The sequence below is a fragment of the Vespa crabro genome, chromosome 16 (assembly GCF_910589235.1).
Source record: "Vespa crabro chromosome 16, iyVesCrab1.2, whole genome shotgun sequence".
NCBI lineage: Eukaryota > Metazoa > Arthropoda > Insecta > Hymenoptera > Vespidae > Vespa > Vespa crabro.
This window is the reverse complement of record NC_060970.1, coordinates 3,633,779-3,658,945: the sequence shown is the minus strand read 5'-3', so window position 1 is coordinate 3,658,945 and position 25,167 is coordinate 3,633,779. Positions and strand designations below refer to the sequence as shown.

The 25,167-nt window shown below is 27.5% G+C and overlaps 5 protein-coding genes across 10 annotated transcripts; 2 read left to right on the top strand and 3 right to left on the bottom strand.

The window, feature by feature from the left end:
- The first annotated feature begins 1,642 nt into the window (after nucleotides 1-1,642).
- Nucleotides 1,643-4,537, top strand: LOC124429896 (ribonuclease P protein subunit p25-like protein). 2 transcript variants are annotated; one of them, XM_046975734.1, is made up of 5 exons: nucleotides 1,643-2,121; nucleotides 2,231-2,350; nucleotides 2,465-2,643; nucleotides 2,720-2,827; nucleotides 2,900-4,537. In XM_046975734.1, the coding sequence occupies exons 2-5, from the start codon at nucleotides 2,231-2,233 to the stop codon at nucleotides 3,198-3,200; spliced, it is 708 nt and encodes a 235-aa protein (XP_046831690.1). In that variant the 5' UTR covers nucleotides 1,643-2,121; the 3' UTR covers nucleotides 3,201-4,537. The 2 variants fall into 2 exon arrangements, with proteins under 2 accessions (XP_046831690.1, XP_046831691.1); XM_046975735.1 differs by having other exon boundaries at nucleotides 1,643-2,170.
- Nucleotides 3,233-6,676, bottom strand: LOC124429894 (MOB kinase activator-like 4). Of its 4 annotated transcripts, none has more exons than XR_006943575.1 (4): nucleotides 6,123-6,249; nucleotides 5,429-5,802; nucleotides 4,243-5,336; nucleotides 3,233-4,149 (listed from the first exon to the last, which is right to left on the bottom strand). XR_006943575.1 is itself a non-coding variant. In XM_046975731.1 (4 exons), exons 2-4 carry the CDS (start codon nucleotides 6,180-6,182, stop codon nucleotides 5,105-5,107), a joined length of 666 nt encoding a protein of 221 aa, XP_046831687.1. In that variant the 5' UTR covers nucleotides 6,183-6,249; nucleotides 6,544-6,676; the 3' UTR covers nucleotides 3,233-5,104. The 4 variants fall into 4 exon arrangements, 3 of the variants coding, with proteins under 3 accessions (XP_046831687.1, XP_046831686.1, XP_046831688.1); XM_046975731.1 differs by adding an exon at nucleotides 6,544-6,676 and having other exon boundaries at nucleotides 3,233-5,336; XM_046975730.1 differs by adding an exon at nucleotides 6,540-6,673 and having other exon boundaries at nucleotides 3,233-5,336.
- Nucleotides 6,677-6,721: 45 nt separating this feature from the next.
- LOC124429884 (HEAT repeat-containing protein 6) lies at nucleotides 6,722-10,983 on the top strand. Of its 2 annotated transcripts, none has more exons than XM_046975686.1 (12): nucleotides 6,722-6,922; nucleotides 6,985-7,233; nucleotides 7,329-7,562; nucleotides 7,640-8,465; nucleotides 8,544-8,824; nucleotides 8,913-9,251; nucleotides 9,332-9,579; nucleotides 9,651-9,870; nucleotides 9,974-10,051; nucleotides 10,140-10,346; nucleotides 10,422-10,538; nucleotides 10,705-10,983. In XM_046975686.1, the coding sequence occupies exons 1-12, from the start codon at nucleotides 6,746-6,748 to the stop codon at nucleotides 10,873-10,875; spliced, it is 3,147 nt and encodes a 1,048-aa protein (XP_046831642.1). In that variant the 5' UTR covers nucleotides 6,722-6,745; the 3' UTR covers nucleotides 10,876-10,983. The 2 variants fall into 2 exon arrangements, with proteins under 2 accessions (XP_046831642.1, XP_046831643.1); XM_046975687.1 differs by having other exon boundaries at nucleotides 6,781-6,922; nucleotides 7,103-7,233.
- A 70-nt stretch (nucleotides 10,984-11,053) lies between these two features.
- LOC124429895 (PRKR-interacting protein 1 homolog) lies at nucleotides 11,054-12,294 on the bottom strand. Its single transcript, XM_046975733.1, has 3 exons — nucleotides 12,048-12,294; nucleotides 11,783-11,962; nucleotides 11,054-11,635 (listed from the first exon to the last, which is right to left on the bottom strand). The coding sequence occupies exons 1-3, from the start codon at nucleotides 12,144-12,146 to the stop codon at nucleotides 11,192-11,194; spliced, it is 723 nt and encodes a 240-aa protein (XP_046831689.1). The 5' UTR covers nucleotides 12,147-12,294; the 3' UTR covers nucleotides 11,054-11,191.
- A 246-nt stretch (nucleotides 12,295-12,540) lies between these two features.
- LOC124429886 (26S proteasome non-ATPase regulatory subunit 2) lies at nucleotides 12,541-15,911 on the bottom strand. Its single transcript, XM_046975690.1, has 4 exons — nucleotides 15,691-15,911; nucleotides 14,797-15,527; nucleotides 13,095-14,665; nucleotides 12,541-13,006 (listed from the first exon to the last, which is right to left on the bottom strand). Exons 1-4 carry the CDS (start codon nucleotides 15,766-15,768, stop codon nucleotides 12,705-12,707), a joined length of 2,682 nt encoding a protein of 893 aa, XP_046831646.1. The 5' UTR covers nucleotides 15,769-15,911; the 3' UTR covers nucleotides 12,541-12,704.
- Nucleotides 15,912-25,167: the final 9,256 nt, after the last annotated feature.

Below are 25,167 nucleotides of genomic sequence, written 5' to 3'. Positions count from 1 at the left end.
GCTACGATCTTCGTGAAGTACATTTAAACGAATGGAAGAAAAGGGGACGTGGTAGAGACATGGTTAAAAAGATGTCAACACCAGAAGACATTTTCTTCTGATATTCGAATAGAAAATATAATAATAATAATATGAGGAATGTCGGGAAGCAAAAAAAGGGGGAGGGGATTGTACAGTGAGAAAGCAATTAAAACTTTCATTGACCTATCTTAGCTTTCCTTGGCTCTTAGAAGAATAAAAAATTTCAATGATCAAACATGTTTATTTTCGATCTTTCTTATAGATCATTTACTGATTTAATTACAAAATTATGATTGTTCAAACATCATAATATTTTATAATTGTTAATAATTAATTAATAATTGGATTCCCTTCAGAATCATTCTACGTTTGTACATTTTAATAATATATTATATTAATAATTTTTTTTATTATTAATTTTATATTTCATCAATTAATCAATTAGAATCACTTTCATGTTAATCTGTTTATGAAAAAATATATTTTATTACAAATTTGACATTATACCGATGGATTATTAATTATCAATGTTATATTATTTTGATCGATATAATTATTATTTTTATAAACCAGGTCAGAAACTATAATACAATAATTATGATAATATTGAAATTGAACGAATGAATGAATTAGTGCAACGAACTATTGAAAAAAAAAAAAAGAAAGAGAAAAAGAAAAAAAAAGGAATAAGGTATACGAGGGACGCTACCCCCCCCTTTTTTTCTGACTTAAAATGTCACCCTTTAGAGATAAAAACCTTTCATAATAATGGAATGCAGGATAGAGGCGCCTAGAGGGGTGTTTAATAATGCAATATGCCGTCGAAGCGTCGCGACGCTATGCCGACTATGCCGCATACCAAGAACATATAGATATACACCTACGCGTTCAACCCTTACACCTACAACTCTTTCAATGGACCTTTTCTACACCCCTCTAACCGATCTTATTCCCTTCTACGTAACCGCCATCGAAATCGTACCGTGCGATAGAATGCTGATTGGAAAATATTGATAGGAAAGACTTCCACCATCATCTCTCTCTCTCTCTCTCTCTTTTTTATCGTTTATATGATTTTTTTTTCATTTTTCGCTTTAAAGTTCGCATAATTAAATCTTATTATATATTTGTTGGTCGAAATTTTATATTTTATATTTGTATAATTTTATATTTGTATAATTTTATTTTATATATTATTATATTATGTTATACGGATATATGTAGATGTTATACTAATAATACTATTATATACATATTATTTATTAATTGATTCTATATATTACTTTATATATTAAATATATGCGTAACATTTATTTTATTAATTGATTGAAATTTAAAATGAGTTCGATCAATATAATTAAAGAATTCTCGATCTCTCGAAATATCGATCAAGATCGATAATTAGATTCTATTATATGTCATTATCATTAGAAATTTTATTAATTAATATATTTTATTATTTATATTACTTTGTTATTTCTTATATTTTATATAAAATGTACATATATATATATATATAATTATTTTATTAATTAATATAATTTATATTAATCGATTTAAATTGATTAATTAAAGTGATATTGATTGTAATACAAAAAATTCTCGAGTTTTCGAGATCGATAGAAATTAATTTTTCAGTATGATCTTAATAATTTATTTTCAATGTCTGATCGTATCTCTTTAATTACTTCAAAATGAAAAATGTTTTCGGAATACTTTCGTTCATATAAAACCGTTCCGAGTTCCATAAAAATGGTTCTTCGGTATTGGCACGTCGAACCATAGTAATACTATAGACCTATGACCCAGTGACAGAAAGAGAGAGAGAGAGAGAGGGAGGAAGGGAGGGAGAGAGAGAGAGAGAGAGAGAGAAAGAGAGACAGGCATATAGGTTAAAGCACGTATTTCAAGACGCTAACCTTTTGTCCCAAATAGTTCGAATATATTTCAATCAATAATTCTCAAACATTATACCAAATATTAAATGAAAGAGAATTATAAGAAAATTAAAAAATTTATTTCGTGAAATAATTTTGATTGAAATTCAGTTATAAATACGACTCACGTATTAATGTACCTATTACGAATACAAATTTCGACGTACGGGTGAAATCGATGTGTCGTAGAAATAGAAAAATATTTTTAAAAGGAATATATTTCTTTTTCTTTTTTCTCTTTCTTTAATTCCATTAAATTATATTGTTTACAGATGGGGAGATTGAAAAGAAAGAAGAATTTAGCAATGATGAGGTTAGAAAAGGATAAAAATGAATTGGAAGCTCCAATTATTCCATTCAAAAATTTGCCAAAAGAATTTCTTTTAATGCGTGTAAGTTCGTTTTTCTTTTTTTTTGGTTTTTTTTTTGTTTACTATCATTTTTATGATGGTATAATAGTTCAATTAAGTCAATCGAATATTCGTTCGTTCATGTCAATTTTATAGGTTAAGAATGGTACAAAAATTAGAAATGTCTTGGGATATGCAATAAAAGAATTTACGAATCATGAATGTATCGTTTGGACTGGTGTTGGACAAGCTGTCGGTAAAGTTATTTCCTGTAGTGAACTTTTTAAAACTATATATAAAGGATTACATCAAGTTACAAAATTACGTTACGTTGTGTAAGTAAAATCATGCTCAGATTTGTATCTATAAATTTTCTTTATATAAATATATTATATGATAAATTCATTTCAGATCAAAAAATTCAGAAAATGGAAATAATGATATGAAAGAAAAGACTCGTCGTATACCAGAGATTCATATTTTATTATCGAAAAAAGCTAGAGAAGTTACAGTACCTGGGTAAGATATCATAATAGATTCGACATTATATTTTCTTTTTTATAATATTTAAATAAAATATGTTTGTTAAAGTTATCAGGCTCCAGATGACCCTGGACAATTCAATATTCAAAACGATACTAATCAAACGGAATTAAGTTTTATTAATATAAATAATAGTAATAGTAATAGTAATAGTAATAGTAATAGTAATAGTAATAGTAATAATAATAGTAGTAATAGTGGTAATAGTAATAGTAAAAGTATAACTAATATCGATGCAGAAAAATTTGCTGCTATGGGATTAATGGGACGGAAAAGATTAAAAAAGGATCAATTAACGTCAGCACATCCAAAGAAAAATAAAAAAGTGAGTAAAAATGATCAGAAATGATCAATGAATATGAGTTGATTGATTCAAATGCATTGATTGATTCAAGGTACAAAGTTTATTTTATATTAATACATAGAGATTTGGTCACATGTAATACATTATTTATATCTCTACTTTTTTTATTATTCTGTATTATTTAAGCAACATTCTCGAATTTCTTTCTTTCTTTTTTTTCTACTTACAGATTGTACATATATGATATCAAAAATTATCCAATTGTATTACTCTGTAACAAAATATAAATACGCTTTGATTCATGTAACTTATTACATTTACAATGTGGAAATTATATATTGAGAGATTTATTTTTTTATAACTAAATAATAATGGTAAATGATATACAACATAACAGTAGAGGTATAAATAATGTAATTGAGATTGTATTAACAAGATTAATAAGAGTTTTCATTTGCTTGATTAATTATTAAATTGATGGGAAAATTGGCAGTGATATGGAATAATTTCCTGTTAGATATATTGCTTTGTATTATAATACAATAAACTGGAAATATTTTTTTAATAACATTATTTTAAAATGTTATCACAAAAAGTACATATAAGTTTGTACTTATCTAATAAGATCATCGAATTATTATTTGCTTAATCTATTGAACATAAATATTTTCTTTTCTCTTGAATATACAATACAAATTGTTATTTATATGTATTAAAATGTAAATATGTTTAAACAATTGAAAAGAAGTGCAGCATATTACAGATATAATAACATACGGGAACTACGTATATACAAATAATAAGTATTATTATAATACAATTCCGATTGATTTTCCATCTTCCTTTTTTTTTTTTTGGAGAATCAGTCCCAATTCTTTTAAGATACTGTTATGCATAAGACTGATTTACATAGAATTATGAATAACTTGTTGTTAATTATCCAAATTTTCTTCACGCTGATTGTGTATCATTAGAATCGTCCTTTGCATTATTACTGTTTAATAGATTATCATTTAAGAAAAATAACATTATATAATTAGCATTGAAAAGAGAGAATAAAATTTGTATACAATTATCAAAAGGATACATGAACTTTTAGCGTCAATATTACAACAATTCAAAAATTAGAGGAACAGCGTTTTGCGAATGTAATATTTAAAATAAGGATCTACTATTACTGACTGTAATATTTTTTAATTATTTATTATTATTATTTTTTTTTTTTTAATTTATCTCCATTAGAACTATATTTTCAGTAGCAAGATTCTTAAGTTCTCACATTATTGTATTTATTATAATTATAACATGTTGTAATTAATTACAGATATACATATAAATGCTACAAAAAAAAGAATAAAAAAAAAAATAAAAAAAAAAAAAAAGACAACATTATTCTTTACCTTTGTTGCTTTTATCCTAGAGCTGAGAGTTCTGATTTTGATACAGATATATTATTAATTATAAATATGTATAAGAAATATTAAATTTTCTCTTTTCCATTGTTATGACTATAAAACATAGAAATATTTCAAAACAGGTTTCTTTTTTTTTAAGTTTCAAAATTGCAATTAGTATACCATTTATACCAAATAAACTATGTCATTGAGCTCTTAATATATTATCAAAGATTTATAAGTCTTACATAGATAAACATCAACTTATATTGTATTATAGCTAATTATGAAGCATGAAAAAATTTCTTGCAATTTTTATTTCTCTGTTCCTCAAAAAATCATTAGTATCAATTTCTACTCACTCTCGTTTGATGCTATATATACTCATAGGTATAAAATATTTTCTAAGAGCAGAGTTTTATCGATCATTATCAGAATACATTCACGTTTACAAATATTTTAGAAAATGTATCCTGATAATATAAACAAATTCCCATCAGATCTCTCTAAATCTGATAATTTGTTTTTGTATAATACTATTATATTGTAAAAATTTTATGCATCACTCTCAGTTGCACCGTCTTCTTCCATTATAGGTACTATTAAATTATCTTTCGACATCAAATTATATTTAGTTACAAATGCTGTAAACCTTCGACAAAGAAATGTTTTATTTTCAAATTCGTCGAATATCGTTCTATGATGAAAATATGCGTGAGAAAATATTCTATATACTCTACGACATACAGATCCAAGCTTAGCTACTGAAGATTCTTTAATGCTCACTCTGAAATAATACAATAGCTACAATTAAATATATTGTAAACAAAATTAATACTTTAATATATTAATAATATATTATACAATAATAATATATACCTGCTAGGAAAATATTTATTACTGTTCAGTAAACAAGCTGCTCCATCGAGTGTATGTCTGGTATAATCAATAGCAGGACATTCTTTAGGAGTTTTATGCGCAGCGCATAAAAATATCCACTGTTCTGTGGCTGTCATTTGATTACATGTTTCAGGATGACATTCTTCTTGCAATCTAACTGCCAATCCATTAAGTTCCATACAAAATTGTCTCAAATGTTCATATTTCCAAACTCCTTCATCTTGGGCATCTGGCATGTTAAGTATCAATTCTATATTTGATGGTTCTCTCCTGATTGTCTGTTGTATATATTGTTGTACCGCCAATGTGCTATCCATTTCTTCAAATACTTCATCTGGCCACATGCTAAAATCCTGTAAAATTTGTTAAAAAACAATCCAATAAAGTAATAATCTTTTCTTAAGAATAATTTAGAAAAGAAAAATAATCTCAATGATAAAGGATAAAGGTTCTAAAATCTTATCTGAAAAGAATGTCATTCAACATTAGATTAATCTCATAGAATATTTATTATTTGTATTATTTGTTTATAAATATTCATTGGAATATGCTTAAGTAAGGGGATGCCGGTATATCAATAAAGTTCATTCGTCCTAATCAAACGAATGGCAAAGTAATATTTGTATCATATATAAACAACACAATGTCAAAGGTAATTGATAATAATATCGACCTTAGCTTTAGTTCCGGGTCTATTTCTTCTCAAGATTGTAGGTCCGTCCGCCATCTTCATTTTGTCAGTTCTTGCAATTAATATGCTTGAACATCCAATTGTATCAGAAAGGGAGATGCTTCTTCTCCTAGAATATCCAATATTTTTTATATAGTATCCTTTATTGCCACCAGATGGCGATTATGTAGATTATCGTTTGTGAATCTATCGATTTTAAATCGTACAATAAACCTTTGCTTTATCGTCTTTGAAAGGTTATTTCTAACCTCTAATTTACTCATTAAAAAAAAAAAAGAACAAAAAAAAAAAAAGAAACAAAAAGAGAAATAAGATTTTAAAACGTATTGAAGTTGTATTAAAAAAAGAATGTTGAAAACAATGTTAGCTTTTAATTTAAAAGAAACGAATGAAACACACAAACGTTTATAACAGCTTCATAGGTGGATCACTGAGTAAAATGGAGGGAGAAGATCCGTGAAATGACGTTCGAAGAACAGCGCCAATTATAGTAATCACGCGCAGTTTTATGTTCGTTACTGTTAAACATTTTTAATAATGTATATATAAGATGTATAACCTATAAAAATGGTTGTGTAAATAATTAAAGTTATAGCCATGCAAACATGGCTTCGATGCACGTTAATAGTTCTATCGAAAGCGCGAATATCAAATTCGTAAATTTGATTGAAAGAATATTATCATTGACACATACGAAATTAAGTGATAAAAGATTAATAAATTCATGCCTGAATGATCTTAATGATATTGATTACAGACACATTAATATAACTAATAATGATGTAAGTTTTAATCGAATATAAATTTATCATATTATGTAATTAATACTTTATGTTATTTATAGGCTGTATTATTATTGATAAATCAACTTTGTGCTATTGTACCACCTACCGAAACACTTCTAGTTAAAAATACTTGTCTATTCTTAGCTAATGTAATACAAAATAATCTTGTATTCCAAGGGAGAACCTTTGCCGCTTGTACACGATGGATTTTAGATGCGTTAAAGTTTTCTCAATCTTTCGCTTGGATTTCTATTCTTATTGCATTAAAAAGTCTCTTAATTACTGGCAATTTTGATAATATTAATCAAGTTAGTGTTCTTGAATTTTTATAAAAATGATTTGTTTCTCTATAAGTATATTAATATTTCTTTATGTCTTTTTTTCTTTTCTTCTTCTTCTTCAGTATCTTCAATCCTTACTTGGAAATAAAGGTTTATTAAATAAATATTTAATACCTCAAAATGAAGAGTGGACGGATTTAAATTTTCAAGCAATATGTTGCTTGGAAGGAATTCTGATGAATAAGAAAAGTAATACATATGTATCACAAGAATACATATCTATAATTAAGGATATTGTTTTGAATACAGTATCATTGTTACCATGTTCGAATCATAGTACACAATATTATAGCAAAGTAATGAATTATTGTAAGACATGTTTGAAGTACAATTTCAAAGATAATAGATTTTCATTTGTAATTTGTATTTTCAGATTTTATGTTTATGTTTGAGAATTTTACGTGGTGCAATAATAGATAAATTGATACCAGTTTCATCGGATCTCATTGGTGAAATCTTAGGAGTAGTACAGGCTTTCTTATTTTATGGAATTAAAGATTATTTACCTATACAACCACAACTTCTCCGTCCAGCAGCAATGAATCTTCCAGAACGACCACATGTTGTACCAAAGTGCAAGAATCAGAAAGTATCCAAATCAAAATCCAAAAAGCAAATATCTAAAAAATCTATGCCAGAAGATAAACGTATTGTTAGTCCAGAAAATAAAAGGATTTATAAATACTCTAGCGAATCTGAAATATCGGATACCGAAACAAATGATTCTGTTCTGGCGGAATCTAAAGTTAGACTCGAAGCTGTACATCTATTGCAAGCACTAATAGAAAATACACAAGCCCGTGAAATTTTTGGTTATTGGCCTCAAATAGTTGCGACTGGTTCGCGAAACGATGCAAGAGTATTAGCTAGGAGTATTTTAAAAGAACCTAATACAAAAGTGCGACAAAATGTTTTAAGTGCACTTACTGAATTATTAATTGGTGCTAAACCTTTTTTAATACATGCAGAAGATGTTCAGCCTACGTCATTTATAACTTTCTTTGGTACGGTTTATCTAATGGTGAAAGAATTGCACTTTACATTATCCTTAGTTTTAAATACTGAAAAAAATGCAGCTGTTTTGACTCATTTATTAAAATGCATAGCAGCACTTATTCAAGGTACACCATATGCTAAATTAAAACCTGGACTTGCAACAAAATTAATTAGGAATTGTAGATCACATATACAACACAAAGGTATATGTAAATACATATATATATATATATGTCTTTATATTTATATATATTTAATTATTAATTAACACACAATTGTAGATCCTACTGTAAAAGTTGCGACGTTCTTAGTTTTCGAAGGACTAGTTTGGAACGATCCTATTACTCCAGAAATACATGAGATTCTTGCAAAACAATCAAACGTTAACTCTGAACCAGAAGCAAATACAAGTTCGATCAATGACATAACAACTCAAGAAGAAGAAATAGATATTGAAGATTTGAATGATAATAAAATTGAAACTGATAATCAGGATAAGCTTTTTAAAGATAAAGGCATCAGTTCTTTACTTCAAATATGCTTGAATAATGTATCAAACAAGGTATTATAAGAAACAAAATATTATATAAAAATTTAATATTTTTCTCTATGATTGTTTGTTAAATAAATAATTATATATATGATTTTAGTGTACAAGTACGCCAGTTCAACTTCAATCATTGAAACTAATTGGTTCATTAGCATTTAACACCAGTGATCTTGTATTTCCTTATTTGGAGAAAGTTACAAGTACTTTAATTTCTGTATTAGCAGATTCTGAAACACAAATTATATTACATTCTTGTCGGACAATTGAGATAATAGCAGGTTGTCTAGCAAATACAGATTCAAGTCATAATTCTGTATTATTTTGGAATATTGTATTCGAACCTATGACGTTACTTGTTCAACATGAACAAATTATATTAAGAGAGGCTGCCTGTGATTGTTTAGGCACTATCAGTTGTAATATGTTCACTCAATTAACGGTATACAATATTTCTTTACTATAAAATTTTATTAAAACTTTTATTTAACATTTATATGTTATATAATATTGTTGTTACAGCGTGAACAAAATGTGTTACTTAAAACAATATTAATAGGTAGTATCCATGATGATGAAAGTGCTGTAAGAGCAGCAGGTTTAAGAGCATTAGGAATGATAATAACACTTCCTCCGTTAGAAGAAGACACTGGCTTTTTAATGGATTTAGCTGATATAGTTTGCTTTGGTTTAGATGATCAAAATCTTGGCGTACGCATAAAAGCAACATGGGCGTTAGCAAATTTATGTGATTGTCTTTCTAGACGAAAGTGAGTCTCATCGGTTTAATTATTATTATTATCAATATATTTTACAATTTAATATGATACTTCTTTTAAAGATGTAATGAAGATATGGAACCTATTCTATTCGACATTTTATTACCAAAACTTTATCAAACAAGTGTTAAAGCTGCGAAAGATAATGATAAAGTAAAATGTAATGCCGTTAGAGCCTTGGGAAGTATATTGCATTTATGTCCAAATAGAGAAATATTGAAAGATACGTCTTCAGGATTGGATGCTTTAATTAATTGTGCTGTATTAGGAAATGATATGAAAGTAAATATATAAAATTATTATAAAGTATATAATTATTTAGAAAGAAAATTTCAAAAAAAATCTTTCATGAATTTTAAATATAATATAAGAATAATTTTCTTAGGTAAGATGGAATGCTTGTAGAGCATTAGGATTAGTTTTGTCCCATAATCCAGATGATGTTTTACCATCATCTTGGCAAGTACGTATATAATAAATTTAATATTAACAATAAACTATATTAATCATACTGATAATATAATTTCTTATATCAACATTTATTTCTACAGGAACAAGTCTTTCCAGCATTGTGCAATTTAATATGTCATAGTCCTAATTTTAAGGTTCGCACAAACGCAGCATGGGCATTATATTCATGTAAATTTTATGGTAAATACACTCCAACTTTATGGAAAAGTATAGTTTTAGCTTTCGAAAATTGTCAACATGTGCCAAGTTATGTCGAATATTCTCATCGTGATACGCTTGTCCAACAGGTCTGTTTACAGCATATTTCATTTTTATTTAATAAGAAGAACATTATTATAATTAAATTATTTCTATTCTTATAGTTGTGCCTTACTCTCAGTCATTTAGCAGCTCATACGAAAGTATCAGAATTACAAAATGTTTGGATAGAAATTGGTGATCACATTGAAAATATTTCCAATTATATTAAAAAGTTTCAGGTAATATGAGAATTAATATTTTTCTAGATATAGAAATAATTGTAACAATTATAATTATATATAAAAAAAAAAAAATGTGACATATTTATTTTACATATGATAATTTACAAAAGATGTTATAATATACAATATATACAATATACAATGTGTTTGCATACAATTACAGGAAAACATATTGCCAGAAAAAGTTGGAAATTTAATAGAAGCTAAAGCGCATTTAGAAAAGTGTGTTAAAATTGCGAAATCATCGCAAGATCAACGAATTGCTAATACATTAGCTAATTTATTTGATAGAACAAGTCATTATGATAATTTAGATAGTTTAAGTATAATGTGATTATAAAGTATAGATAGAATTGATCCATTTATATTTAATAATTAATATATTATTAAACGATCATTCGTTCTGTAATTTAATTTATAATCAAACTAGATTATTACAAAATGCATTTTTTATTTGTATTAATAAATAAATATATATATATATATATAAATATATATATAAAAGGGAAAAATGACGTTTGGTAATAATTTCTTGGAAATAAGAAGATTCTACATTTAGAGTATGCTTTTTCTTTCTTATTACGTTTCACTTTGTTTCATATATATATATTATATAATTTAAATACATAATATATATATATATATTCATCTTATTTATCTTCCTTTGTCTCTTTTTTCACAGATTCATTTAATATTGTATTATTTTCTTGATCTTGTTTTACTTCTGTAGAAGTAGTATCATTTATAGTATCCTTACATGTAACTTCGGACTCATCTTTATTTTTTTCCACTTCTTTTAATTGTTCTGTCTCTAAATGAATTTTACTTTTAATAGTCACTTCATCGCAATTAATATCAGACCGTACTTCATTAGTATCATTAGTTTTTTCTGCCGAATCACTGTCCTCTGTCTCGCTATGTATATTATCACTATTTTCCTTATTGTTGTTTTCAACATTTGTACTTTTCATTTTTTTCTTCCCTCTCATCTTTTGTTTCCTTTTTAATCTTTTGGCCCGTTTTTTTGCAGTTGCTTCCTCTGCCAATTTTCTATTTTGCTCTAACTTTTCATGATATTGAGCGTCCAAAAGTTCCTGTAATTATACATTAAAAATTATTTTAAAAATTTGTTAAAGGATATAAAAAAAAAAAAAAAAAGAAAAAAAGCGAACTCCAAGATTAGCATTAAAAAGTGAATATAATCAATAAGCATAATTAATGATAATTAATGAAATATTTACCTTATGACCTTTCTCTTGAATAAATTTTTGTCTTGCATATTCTTTACGACGCAAATGTCTGTATACATGAAATTCTCCGCTACCAGCACCAGCACTACTACCCATTACATTCCGAACAAATTCTGGTACTGTTGGTGTATTTTTAGGTTTAGGTCGTTCTGGTAATACAATAGGTTTGTCCTTATCAATAAAATAAACAAATTATTAGAAATCATAAAAATATGTAATACAATATATACTATTATATATATAATTATATACTTACTGGATTTTTCATTAACTTCATTAATTTTAATCTTTGCAAATCCACTGCTGTTTTAGCAACTATTGGCTTTTCTTCCTCCTTTTCTTTTTTATTACTCATATTGTTAGAAATAAAATAACAACAATAGGAATATAGGAATTTATATATAATTATTAATAAACGAACTATCAAAATATTTATAAATTTTTGATAGGTTACGTTTGTCAATGAATAAACTATTGCGCGTCAGAATTTTTTTTTTAATTCATTAATAAATAATATTTTATTCTCGATAAAATATTTATCAATCAAATTGTTTCCTTTATAATTATTAATATTTTAATGATGTAAAGAAAATATTAATATATAACGCACTACAATAATAGTAAGTAAAAACGGTAATAATATCTGTAACGATTTTATAGGTTATGTATCATTAGACTCATTGTTTTGGGAACGGTTGCGCCATCTGTCTTTGTATACCTCAACTAATATTATAATACTATTTCTCATATAAACAAAATCATATCTTTTAATTTTATAGCTTGTTACATTTTAAGGATTTATAAATAACATGAAATCTTTATTTTTTTTTTTTTTTATACCTTATAATATTTTGTTTTAGAAAAAACATACAATAAGAGGTATATTCGGAGGATGAATTATACGATAATAAATCTAAGGTACAAAATCTGGATTTTTTCTTAATATAACAAAGCCTTCCATAATAGGAGTTAATGGTATATATTCTTCGGTAGTAAGTTCGGCTCTTTCGCCATATGCTAATAATACAGGAGTCGTATGTGTTTGGAAACCGGTTATTGTTTTAGGTTTACCTGCTTGGCCTACAACATCGACTGCAAGACCTACTCGTACTGGTACAGCTAATGGATTTAAAACTTCATCAAATGTAACAAGCATTCTTGGCTGCATTGCAGCTGCTAATGTATATAAGAGATAATGCGATCTTCCAAGAATAACTGCAATAAATATATACAAGTAATTATGATAAAAAATATATAAATTTTAATTAATATTATTATTGTTATAAGGAATGAAAATACTCACTATTTTTGACATCAAGAAAACCAATCAATGTAGCAAGGAGACCTGCTAATGCAACAGGACTTAATAATTGCCTATCACTATGATATGGAGATAATGTTAAAGTTCCCTTTCCAAGATGCGTTAAACCTTGCGATATACGGACCATAAATAAATTATTTGGATCTTTAGAATGGAACAATGCTAATTGTCTTAACATAGCTGCTAATCTTGCATTATTTGTTCCAGCTCCAACTAATCCCATTGCAAATATTGCATTGTGCGCTACTTCTGGATCGCTGTCGTGCGAAAATTTAGATAATGTATCTAATATATTTAATTTTGGATTAGAAACAGATATAAGTCCTAAAGCAAGTGGTACAGATCTTCGAATGACCGGTTCAGAATATCTCAATAAATGTCCAAATGTTCTATATGCCATTTCTGCACCTATTTCTTCTCCCATAGCAATCAATGCAATTCCAAGAACAGCAATTGCTTGTCGAGAGCTAAGATCTTTTTCTTTTTCTTCTTTTTTCTCTTCCTTTTTGTCCTTATCTTTGCGATCATTCTTATCTTCTTTCTCATTTGCCGGCTCATAATGTTCAGAACATATATGTAAGAGATGTTGTATCTTTAAGACATTTCCTGTTCCTGCGTATGCACATACTTCAACGAGTGTTGTTGACATAGATCTAAATGGTTCCGGTATAACTTCTAATGCTGCAATTATTGTTTCCGCAGCTTCCTGTTTCCCTAAGAAACATAATCCTAATCCTAAAGGTAAGAAACGTGCATATGTATCCTTAAGATCACTTTCTGATTTTTCCATTAACGTATGCATTATCGTAGTTGTAACGTAAGCGTTACAAGATCCAACTGCAACCATTCCTAAAGCAAGACCAGCTACCCCTATGACCTCCCAACTTGATTTTGGATCGCTAAGAACAGGTGTGAGCAAACATAATACTGTTTCTCTGTTAGAACCAGCATAAGCTAATCCAAGACCTACAATTGCACCAATTCTCATTGTATTACTACTGTGTAATACATAATCGGAAAGAAGTGCCAAAGCAGGATCACATTCATTTCTTACGCCACAATTTACAATACCACAGGCCAAAAGTGCTCCTGATTTAATATAATCTTCCGAGGAATAAAGATATTTGTCGATTGGCGTTAATCCACCATCAACATCCCATAATAATATTAAACCAAGAGATGCAGTAGCACTGAGCATTCCATGTTCTTTATTTTTGTATAACCATTTATTTCCATCCTCAATTAATAATTTATCTTGTCCAAATGCAGCATTTACAAAACCATTAACAAAGCTTGCAGCTAAATTTTGTCTTGCTGAATCAACCTGTCCACCACCAAATGGCGGTCGACAATTTTCCAAATGTGACTTGTATACGTCCTCTGGTGTTTTGGGTTCTGTTATATCTAATTCACGTGCCAAATTAAGAAAATGATTATTCAATTGCGAATTGGACATTATTTCTACTAAATCATCGTATTCCACCGTGGATTCATTCAGATCTAAGAAAATCTGTTGACGGCCCAACATGAAAGCCAATTGTCTTTGAACAGATCTAAAAAGATACGTAAGATATTTATATAAAAGTTATATTTCATATTTGCCATTACTTATTACATATATATATATATATATATATATATATATATATATATATTTTTGTTTTTTATTTTTTGCTGTACTTACAGATCTGTACATTTGGTGAAAATATCTTCGACAAGTGGTAAATTATTAAGCTGCATTGCAAGTCTAACTGCTTGAGGATATTGACCAAATTTTCTATACAATTTTGCAGCTGTTTGAAGTAATGTACTATTTTCAGGATCAGCTACATAAGGTATACAACTTGTAAGATAAAGGCAAACTCTTTGATATGCACTTTCGTCTACATATTGTTCCAATAAATCTAGCCTTTCAATTTCCATTAACAAATCGCAAGCTTCGGTTTCCGCATTGTGTGCCATATTATAAGGTACAATTTCATGTACCAAGGCAATTAATTTTTCACTCATAGTTTCGGCATCAGCTCCAGCAATTTCATCCCATTCACCAGCCAATTCACCTGACAAATGTCTAACATATTCGTGTCCCCATTCTCCAATGGACAAAGCCGATCCCGTTAATCTATATTTTAAACATTCTCTTCCTTCTCCCATTGTCATAGCCAAAACTGAAATAATATCTGAACATAATTCTTTTAATTTTGGATTGGCCATTTTATCATAAATCTTTTTCATGGTATCATAATGTGGTCTCATAAATTTAAGAGGCTTTGGTACACTTGTCATAGACGTTGTAGATGCACGTATCTGTGTTCTTAATAATTCCAATGCAAATTGATGTAATTTTTGACTTGGATCTTGTAATACTTCCACCAAATATGTTAATTCCTCTTGCAAGAGTTTATCCTCTTCGGTCTAAAGTAAGAAAAGAAAGAAAGAAAGAAAGAAAGAAAGAAAGAAAGAAAGGAAAAAAAATTAATAAATAAATAATATATTGCCATCAATTAATTATGGTTATAAGAAAAACTATTTTACTTCACCCCTCACCTCCTCCCACTGTTAATATCCATTTACTTACCAATTCACTCTTTTCATCCTCCTTCTCATTTTTAAGATCCTTAGATGGCTTAGCCTCGACTTTCGTACTTTCTGGCATCTTGTTTTAAATAATTTCACTTTTTTTTCCTCAATCTCAAAAAAAAAAATCTTACAATCTTTAATAATCCTCGAAAATACTATAGTTAATCGTACCGCAGAATAGTTCTGCGTACATTGGAATCATGAGTTTCAATGTTGCTAGTCACCATGATCTTGAACGCCTCTACGACGGTAACTATGAACTTTAATATCAAAACTGTTTTACCCATCAAGTATCCAAATGAGATTATCAAAAGTACATATATTTTATTAATCTAAAAATTGTATTATTTAAATTAAAAAAAAAAAAAAAAATATATATATATATATACAGAAAAAAAAAATTTATACAATCCTTAAATTGATTTCAATTAAAAATAATATATTTATGTACGTACAGGTAGCGATGGAAAAAAAACAAAAAAAAAAAAGAAAATGAATTACGAATTTGAAAAAAAAAACGCGGGAAATAAGAATCTGTCTTTCTTCCTTTTTTTTCTTTTTTCTCAATTCGATTGCATAATGAGAAAAAAAAGAAGGAAAGAAACAAAGTGATCGAACGAGTGATTAATAAACGAATGATTGAAGAATGAAGAAGAAAAAGGAGGGGAACGAAAAAAAAAAGGGAACAAAAACGATTGAATTCGTTGATAATGAAATGAAAATTCGCGGTAAAATGTGACGTCAGAGAGGACATCAAAGCGCAAGCGTTTACTGATTTGTTATTCGCGGTTGTCAAGGTGACGTAGAGTCGACGCCAATGGAGGCGGGAACGTCAGACGTCGCGATGCACCTGTGACGTGCAAATCGCCGTTGGTGGAGCGGCGTTAAGCCGTTATCCCCGAAATAAATCGAAACGCGCGCCCGTGTGTGTGTGCGTGTCTGTCTGTGTATGTGTATATGGGTATACGCGTGTGGTGATTATTTATTTATTTTATTTTATTTTCATTTATTTTATTTTATTTTATTTTATTTTATTTTATTTTATTTTATTTTCTTTTATTTATTCATTTAATCGATCGATTAATTTAATTGTTAAATTAATTAATTTATTTACATATTTTACTTCAATGAAGATACAAAGTTCGAACTACTTTGAGAATTATTTTCTAATAAAAGTGTGAGAAAATATTTCGATGTAACACTATAGTGAGACATTTTCACATTGCTTATGTGGTGATCGATATTTGTGAAAAGAAAAAAACCGATCGAGGGAGGAGATATCTAAGTGGTGAGTTATTTATTTATTTATTTATTTATTTTTTTTTATTTCTAATACTTCTTTAACCAAGAAATACAATCGAATCTATTTATTCGTTCGAAAGAAATAAAATCGTTCGATATATGTAGTATGCTTCGTTGTTACTCAATAGGTTATGTGTATACTATATCGTTTGTTATTTAAATAAAAACGATATAATTATGTAATACTAATAAAATAATTATTACATTTTTTTTTTCAACAGATTAGTATGCGTGTATATATATCTATATAAAGATATAGTATCGTTTGATGGAAAAAGAAAAAAAAAAATATTATAAAAAATTTTGTTAATTGATTCAATTTAATATCGATCATTAATATCGATCGATAATTCCAATTATTTTTGTATTTCAACGACTAACGTTGTTGGCTTCTAATAGTAACCCGCGAAAATTTGAAATAATTCGAATTGATCGGAACGAACGATGAATTTTCTTTCTCCTTTTTCTTTTCGATAAATTCGTCAATTAATTAATTAATATTTATTTATTTATTTATTTATTTATTTATTCATTTGATCGTAATATTTACGATGTTTTTTCTTTCTTTCTTTCTCACACTTTTTTCTTCGGATTTTTTTTTTTTTTTTTTTTTTTTTTTTTTTTTTTTTTTTTTTTTTTTTAGATGAAGAAGAAGAATAAGATTTTCGTACGCGAGTTATAAGTTCCGGTTTTCATAGCCCCGATAAAACGGCAACACATTTATCGGCGTTGTTGCAAGGTTTGCTTTTATTCAGGGGCTGTAGACATAATGAAATTCTCTCACGAAACGCATATACTTGAACAACGTGCGTGTTCTTCGTAGCTAGTCGTCGGATATTTCGTTAAGTCGCTTAGATGTACCCAGAACGATCGAAGATAAACAGAAAAATATTGCAAAGTGTATGTTCTCCATCATTCGACATATATCAATATTAGGTTCGTCGTATACATTTTTTTTTTATTCTGCTTTAAATTTATTGTTTCTTTTTTCTTTTCTTTTTTTTTTTATATTTAGAATTTTTTCGATTGATTTAATATGTATATATATATATATATATATATATATATATATATATATATATGCACACATTTTCTCAATTATTTTTTATTTAATAAATATAGAAAAAAAGAGAGAGAGAGAGAGAGAGATTATTTTATTTTATTTAAATAATAAAGAGAATTTTTTTTTATTAGTATGACGGCAAAAAAAATATTTATAAAAAATTCAACACATACAGACATAATTTGTTCTACTTAAAATTGTTAACTTTTTTTTACGTGATATCTTTATTTTTTTTATTTATTCATTTAAACAATCAGACGAAGAACTTTCTTAATACATTTCATACGTAAATATGAATAGATGACATTAGAAAAAATTAATGTACAAAAATAATCGAAATTTTTGTATCTTTCTTTTTAACAAATGGATAAAATTTTTTCGTTAGATTTAAACACATAAATATAAGGAAAAAAGGAAAATGGCAAAAGAAGAAAGAAAATTTGTTAGAAAATAAATAGGCACGTTAATGATTAGAATCAAGGATAACGACGATAGTACCAGTTTCAAGTTCGAAACTATGCAAATTAGAATGTTATATTTTACGAAATAGCGCTTCGTTGTTTCGTCGATACTGCAGTTAGTAACCATCTTTGATAGTACATACCAATATATATACTATCTATTATAGTGACTTTACATAAAAAAAGGGGAGGGAAATATATATATATATATATATATATATATATATATAAACAAACTAAGCATATAAAATAGAAATATTAATATAGAAGAATAAAAAATAAATATGATCCTATAAAAATTGATCGAAAAAGAAAAAAAGTGTTCAATATATATTCCAAAGTATATTTGAAAGAATGGAAAACAAAAAAGAAAGAAGAAGAAGAAAACATCAATTTTTATTTATTTATTTTTTTCTTCCTTAAGAAATACAAAAGCGTGCATTCGTTGAATGATATTTTATGTTCCTAAAGTATATTATCTATGTATGCATGTATGCAATTCTATACAAAAATATCTATATAATTTGTCTATGTATATCCGATCGAAATATCAATTTTGATGTTTCCTCGGTTTTATTTATTTATTTTTTTTTTTTTTCTTTCTTTCTTTAATTTAAAAAAAAAATTGATACATCGAGAAGCGTTTAAAAACGATGCAATCACCGAATGTTATTTTGGTTATTTTCGTGAAGTAATATTTATGTATATATTTACATATATGTGTGTATATAATTCGTCTATGTTCGTTCAATCGGAGTGTACATACATAGAATCAATGCATGTTCGTTCTGGGCATTGAATGCCTGTGGCCTCTGTAGTCATATATATATATATATATATATATATATATATATATATATATATCCTCTTTTCCATGTGCAGAGGGTTATCGATAATCGTGTCAATTTTCCGTGTCACAGGATTCGCCTTATGGGGTCGCGTGTTCACCAAATTGCATTTCTCTGTATCGGCTGTCATGAACCGACACAGAATTCTCAGGTCAACGTCGACATTCGTGAAATTCGATCGATGTATCTGATTAATATTCGAACGATAGGTCATCATCGTTTCTCACGATATTTAAGCCGACTAATTATCACGCATATGTTTGATTAATATGATAAATGAAACAAATTTTTTGATAAGAAATTAACAATGCCAATGATTTTTCTTTTTGATTTTATTACATGTCTTCATAATTATAATATCTTTTGATTAGAATGTGACGAAAAAAAAAGACAAACAAAAAAAAAAAAAAAAAAAGAAAAAAAATAAAAACAAAAAATTGTCGTAGAAAATTAAAAAAAAAAAATTTATTTTAATTGTTTATCTTTTATTCTATATTATGTAATATATATATATATATATATATGTATATAATTATTTATAGATATAATTTCGATAATGGTAAAAATAATTTCGTTCTACGTATAAACATCGTATACACAGAGAAAAGATTTAAGAAGAAATTTCAAGATTTCAAGATTTCAAGATTGAATCTAATTAGTATTAGATTGAAGTCTCTTTTCCAATAACTTATCTTTTTTTAGAGATTATTCGCATTCTCTTTCTTTGAACATATTGTGATATTCGAAAGTGGGTCAACCAAAAGAGATTTCTTTCGGGTACCAAAGCATACCGGTTTTATACAAAGCCAGTTCTCTTTCCTTTAACAAAGTATCTAACGCAAAATTCTTTTCTTTGTAATATCTTTCAAAAAATGCAGAACTTCATGTTAAAAAAAAAAAAAAAAAAAAGAATATATATATATATATTCTAATTTTTTTTTGTTTTCAATTTATAATTAATGAATAAATAATATTCAATTTAATTTTGAAATATACATTTTGTAAATAAAAATCAGCTGATCGATCATTCGAATAAAAGGAAAATAGAAAAGTATATAAAAGTATATGTATTATATTTTAGAACTTGAATGATATATTTTCTAATAATTACTAAATCACAATTTTTAACACTAAATATATAATAATAATAATAATAATAATAAAAAGATAAATAAATAAATAAATAAATAAATTAATTAATTAATTAATTAATTAATCTATAATCTTTTTTTTTTTTTTTTTTTTAAATCAATAAAAATGATTCATTCAAATATGATATAAATATGATTCGTTTGAATACGAAATGATTATATTTATATATGACGAATTTTCTCTTCGGTATACGTAAAATAAGAAGAAAAAGAGATTCTTAGAAGGACGTTACATTGCTTGACTTTATCGATCGATATGACGTTTCTCAGCTATAGATATGCGTAAATTGATAAGAACCATATGTATGTATGAATCTTATATGTATCTATGTATATCATAGCACCTTTAAGTAATACATATTTACATACACGTATTCATAATATTTATAAATAGATATACAAAAAAACAAATATATATATATATATATATATATACACATATATACAAATATATTTTGTTTTATTATACACGTTTACACACACACACACACACACACATACACACTCTCCCTCACATATGTATGTATATATATTATATATGTATATGGATAGAAGAGACATTTTAATTACAGGAAAGTGAGGTATAGTAGTTTAGAAGAGAAAGCTTCGATATTTCAGGGTCTTCTTAACGTCAATGTAACACCACGACGACGACGACGACGACGACGACGACGACGACGACGACGACGACGACGACGACGACGACGACGACGACGACGACGAACGACGACGAAGAGGTCAGGGTATGTCGCTTCGTCTCGGAAGCGCAATTACAAAAGTTTCCCTTTTAACGTTAATTAATAAGAGAGCGCGTCGTACCGTACTTCATTATAGTGCGATCCATTACGAAGATAGCCTCAGCTTCTCTCACTCATACTCTCTTTCTCTCTCTCTCTCTCTCTATCTATCTATCTATCTATATATCACTATCTCTTTCTCTTTCTCTATCTCTTACTCTCACTCTCACATACTCTCTTTTAAGTTACTCGAGCTTTCGATCGAAAAGAGTAAGAGAATGAGAGAGAGAGAGAGAGAGAGACAGAGAGAGAGAATGAGAGAGAGAGAGGGAGAGAGAGAGATAAATGATGGAGAGTCTGAAAAGCAAAAACGATTTTTACCTTCGCATATGTTTAACCTTATTATCCATAAAAATTTGTATTCCCAAGTGTAAAGGATACATTTTCGATCCTTCTCACGTACAAATTGCTAAAGAATCTGTCTGATTAAGGTCTTCATTTGTGTATGTGTATGTGTATATATATGTGTGTGTGTGTGTGTATTTTTTTTTTTTTTTTTTTTTTACTTTGTCTTCTTTTTCTTCTTCTTAAATTGGAATAATCGGTTTTCACTCTCGATTTGGAAGAAAAAGATCGTAGAGATATTTCTAAGTTTCTTTCAGAGATCTCTGAGAGATCTTTTAGAGATCTTATTGTAAGACGATCTTTTAGAAATAAAAAGAGAGAGAAAGAGAGAAAGAGGAAGGAAGAGAGAGAGAGAGAGAGAGAGAGAGAGAGAGAGAGAGAGAGATTTTATAAAGATCTCTTTAAAGATTTTATAAAGATCTCTTTAAAGATTTCAAGGATCTATAATATTTCTTTAATGTTAATCGTGATTTACGTTAATTTGATTTACGTTTGGGATTTATCTTCATTCAAAAATTTGAATGATAAATCGTTGATTAGTAAGTTTTGTTATGAATGTATACTCACGCGCGTATGGTATGTATGTATGTATCTGTGTGTGTGTGTGTGTGTGTTTTTGTGTGGGTGTTGGAGAAGTTATAGAAGGAAGAATAAAGAAAGAGGAAGGATGAATCATATATTAGACGATTATGGTAAAGAAGGTTGGATCATTCGATTGATTTATTACTTAGATTGTTTAGGGGGAATAATTATTATTTTGAAAGAAATTGGATCTTTTTTCTTTCTCTTCTTCTTCTTTTTTTTTTTCTTCTTCTTCTTCTTACGATGAACCATATCGATACGTCGTTCGAATATTATTTAAAAGAAAGCAAGAAGAAAGAAAGAAAAAAAATGTGAAATAAAAAGAAGAAACCTATAGTTTTAGAGAATACGAAAAGGAACAGAAGAAAAAGGAAAAGTAACGAAATATTTTAAGAGAATAAATTATTGAAAAAAAAAAAAAGAAAATAGAGAAAAGGAAAGGAAAAGAAGGAAAAGAGAATCGAAGAAAACGGAAAGAAAAAAACAAAAAAAAAAAACAAAAAAAAAAAACAAAAAAAAAAAAAAGAAAAATGAATATCATGAACGTAGTCCTTATTTAAGCCATGACACAGAAAGTATAATATAGAAAAGTGAGTGTACACAGACGAAATTGTCTGGTTAATTTCATTCTCGTTGAGTTTCTCATTTATACATATATGTACGCATACATATATGTCTGTCTGCTATTGAGTAGATTCGTTCTTCTTTCGCCATGGATGACGCAGCCAATCGGTTGCCGGTTCGCCTACAGTTTTCGTGTCATTCGCCATATACGGTTCATTCGAAGTCGTGCAAAGCAACATGTCGTTTATTTCTTGAAACTTTCTGTCTCCTTTATATATGTATCTCTCTCTCTCTCTCTCTCTCTCTCTCTCCCTTTTATTTTATATCTTTCTCTACCCACGCTGTCTCGTTTAACAGACGATTCTTTTTACCGAACTTACGAAGGCGTGGTGGTTACTTGTACTTTCGCTCCCTTTAAGGGAAAGATTTACTTTGGGATGAACGGTGAAATGATTTTTTTTCTTTCTTTTCTTTCTTTTTGTTTTTCTTTTCTTTTTTTTCTTTTTTTTTTTTTTGATTTTTCGTTTCTTTTTTTGTTTTCTTGTTTTTTTTTTCCCCCCGAAGACGTCAGAGGTATGATTCAACGTTACTTTCGCGTATATATTCGTTAGGTCTTTATATGACACTACTCGTCAGCATTTCTTCTTTTCATCTTTTCTTCTCTCCTTTATTTCTTTTAGTTTTTTTTTTTTTTTTTTTTTTTTTTTTTTTTTTTTTTTTTTCATAAAGGTTTCGTTCTAAAAATTATTTTTCATTTGTCAAATAAAAATAAAAGCTTTATACGACGGTACATATAATTCTTAAGAAGTAAACTTTCGTGTGATATTAATTCGTGGAAAAACTGAAGCTTTCTTTTTCTTCTCTTTTCTTTTTTTTTTTGTTTTGTTTTGTTTTTTTTTTGTCTTCTTTCTTTCTTTTTTTTTTTTTTTTTCTTTTTTCCACGGGAAGGAAATAATCTGCGCAAAAGAAAGTTTCGTTCGCATATAATTTTACAAAAAGAAAGAAGAATGAAAGAAAAAGAAAAAGAAAAGAAGAAAAAAAAATTGTTTTTTTTTTTTCAGTAGCTTCGTTCGAAAATTATTTTCAGAGTGATTAAGTTTCGTTTGAAAATAAAATAATTCGTCGTAATTAAAGTTTTTCATCTGTATTTCCTAGAGAACGAAGTTTCGTTTAAATATAATATTCATAGAGTATAAATTTTCGTTTGGAATTATTATATATATATATATATATATATATATATATATATATATATATATATATATGTTTAATTAAAAATAATTATTTGTAAATATGATGTATAATCGATAAATATTAGACATCAATCATTTATGCGAATTTTCAATTTTCATTTGAAAAAAAGAAATCTTTCTGAAAAATACATATTCATCATTTCTCTCTCTCTCTCTCTCTTTCTTTCTTTCTCTTTTTTTTTTTCTTTTTATATTTTCTCTCTAAAGTAAGTAAAGATTTCCAAGAAATAAACTTTAGACTTTATATCAACACACTCGCCAAGATAAGACCGTCAATCTTTTTTATATTTCATCTTCATTCGAAGTTGATCAAGTAGTATGTATTGCTTGCTCGTCTCGATGTCATTTCTCTCTCTCTCTCTCTCTTTCTCTCTCTATCTCTATCTATCTCAATCGATTGAATTTACTATGTGCTGTCGCGTGTTCTTCTCTTACGTTATATTTGAGTTGCGTCTGGTTCTTGGTTTGACCCAGTATCGCCGTTGTTATTCCATTACCGTTTCCTTCGTAGTTCCATCGAGTTCATTCGAGTGGCTACTCGCTTATATAGCTGAGAGGGAACGAGTGTTCTTTCAAGTAGCATCTTACAGACGTGTATTTAAGAAGTCCTTCTCGGATGAGAAAGTAAATTCGTACTCGTTAATTCGATCTATCGCGAACGTCTTAATTTAGTCCTCTCATCCTCAATTTATCAAAATAATTATAAAAGATCAAATAAACGTACCTATATATATATATATATATATTCACAAGTGTGTGTGTGTGTGTGTGTGTGTGTGTGTATGTGTGTGTATGTGCGTGCATTTGAATTTATAATTAATTATTTTAATAACTATCATTTCCTTATATATTAATATATAATGTCTAAAATATCTTCTTCCTTTACTTTGTTTTCTTTTCTTCCTATTTCTTTTTTTGTTTCTTTTTCTTTTTCTATTTTTCTTTTTTTTTTCTTCTTCTTCTTCTTCTTTTTTTTTTTTTCCGACGAAGCGATTTCGTATAATTCGATAAACAATAATTCTCTCACAAATCATATCTATTGTTTAAGATAATATCCACGAAATATATTTTAAAAGGATGTTGCATCGTTTTAAACATGGGAGAATAGA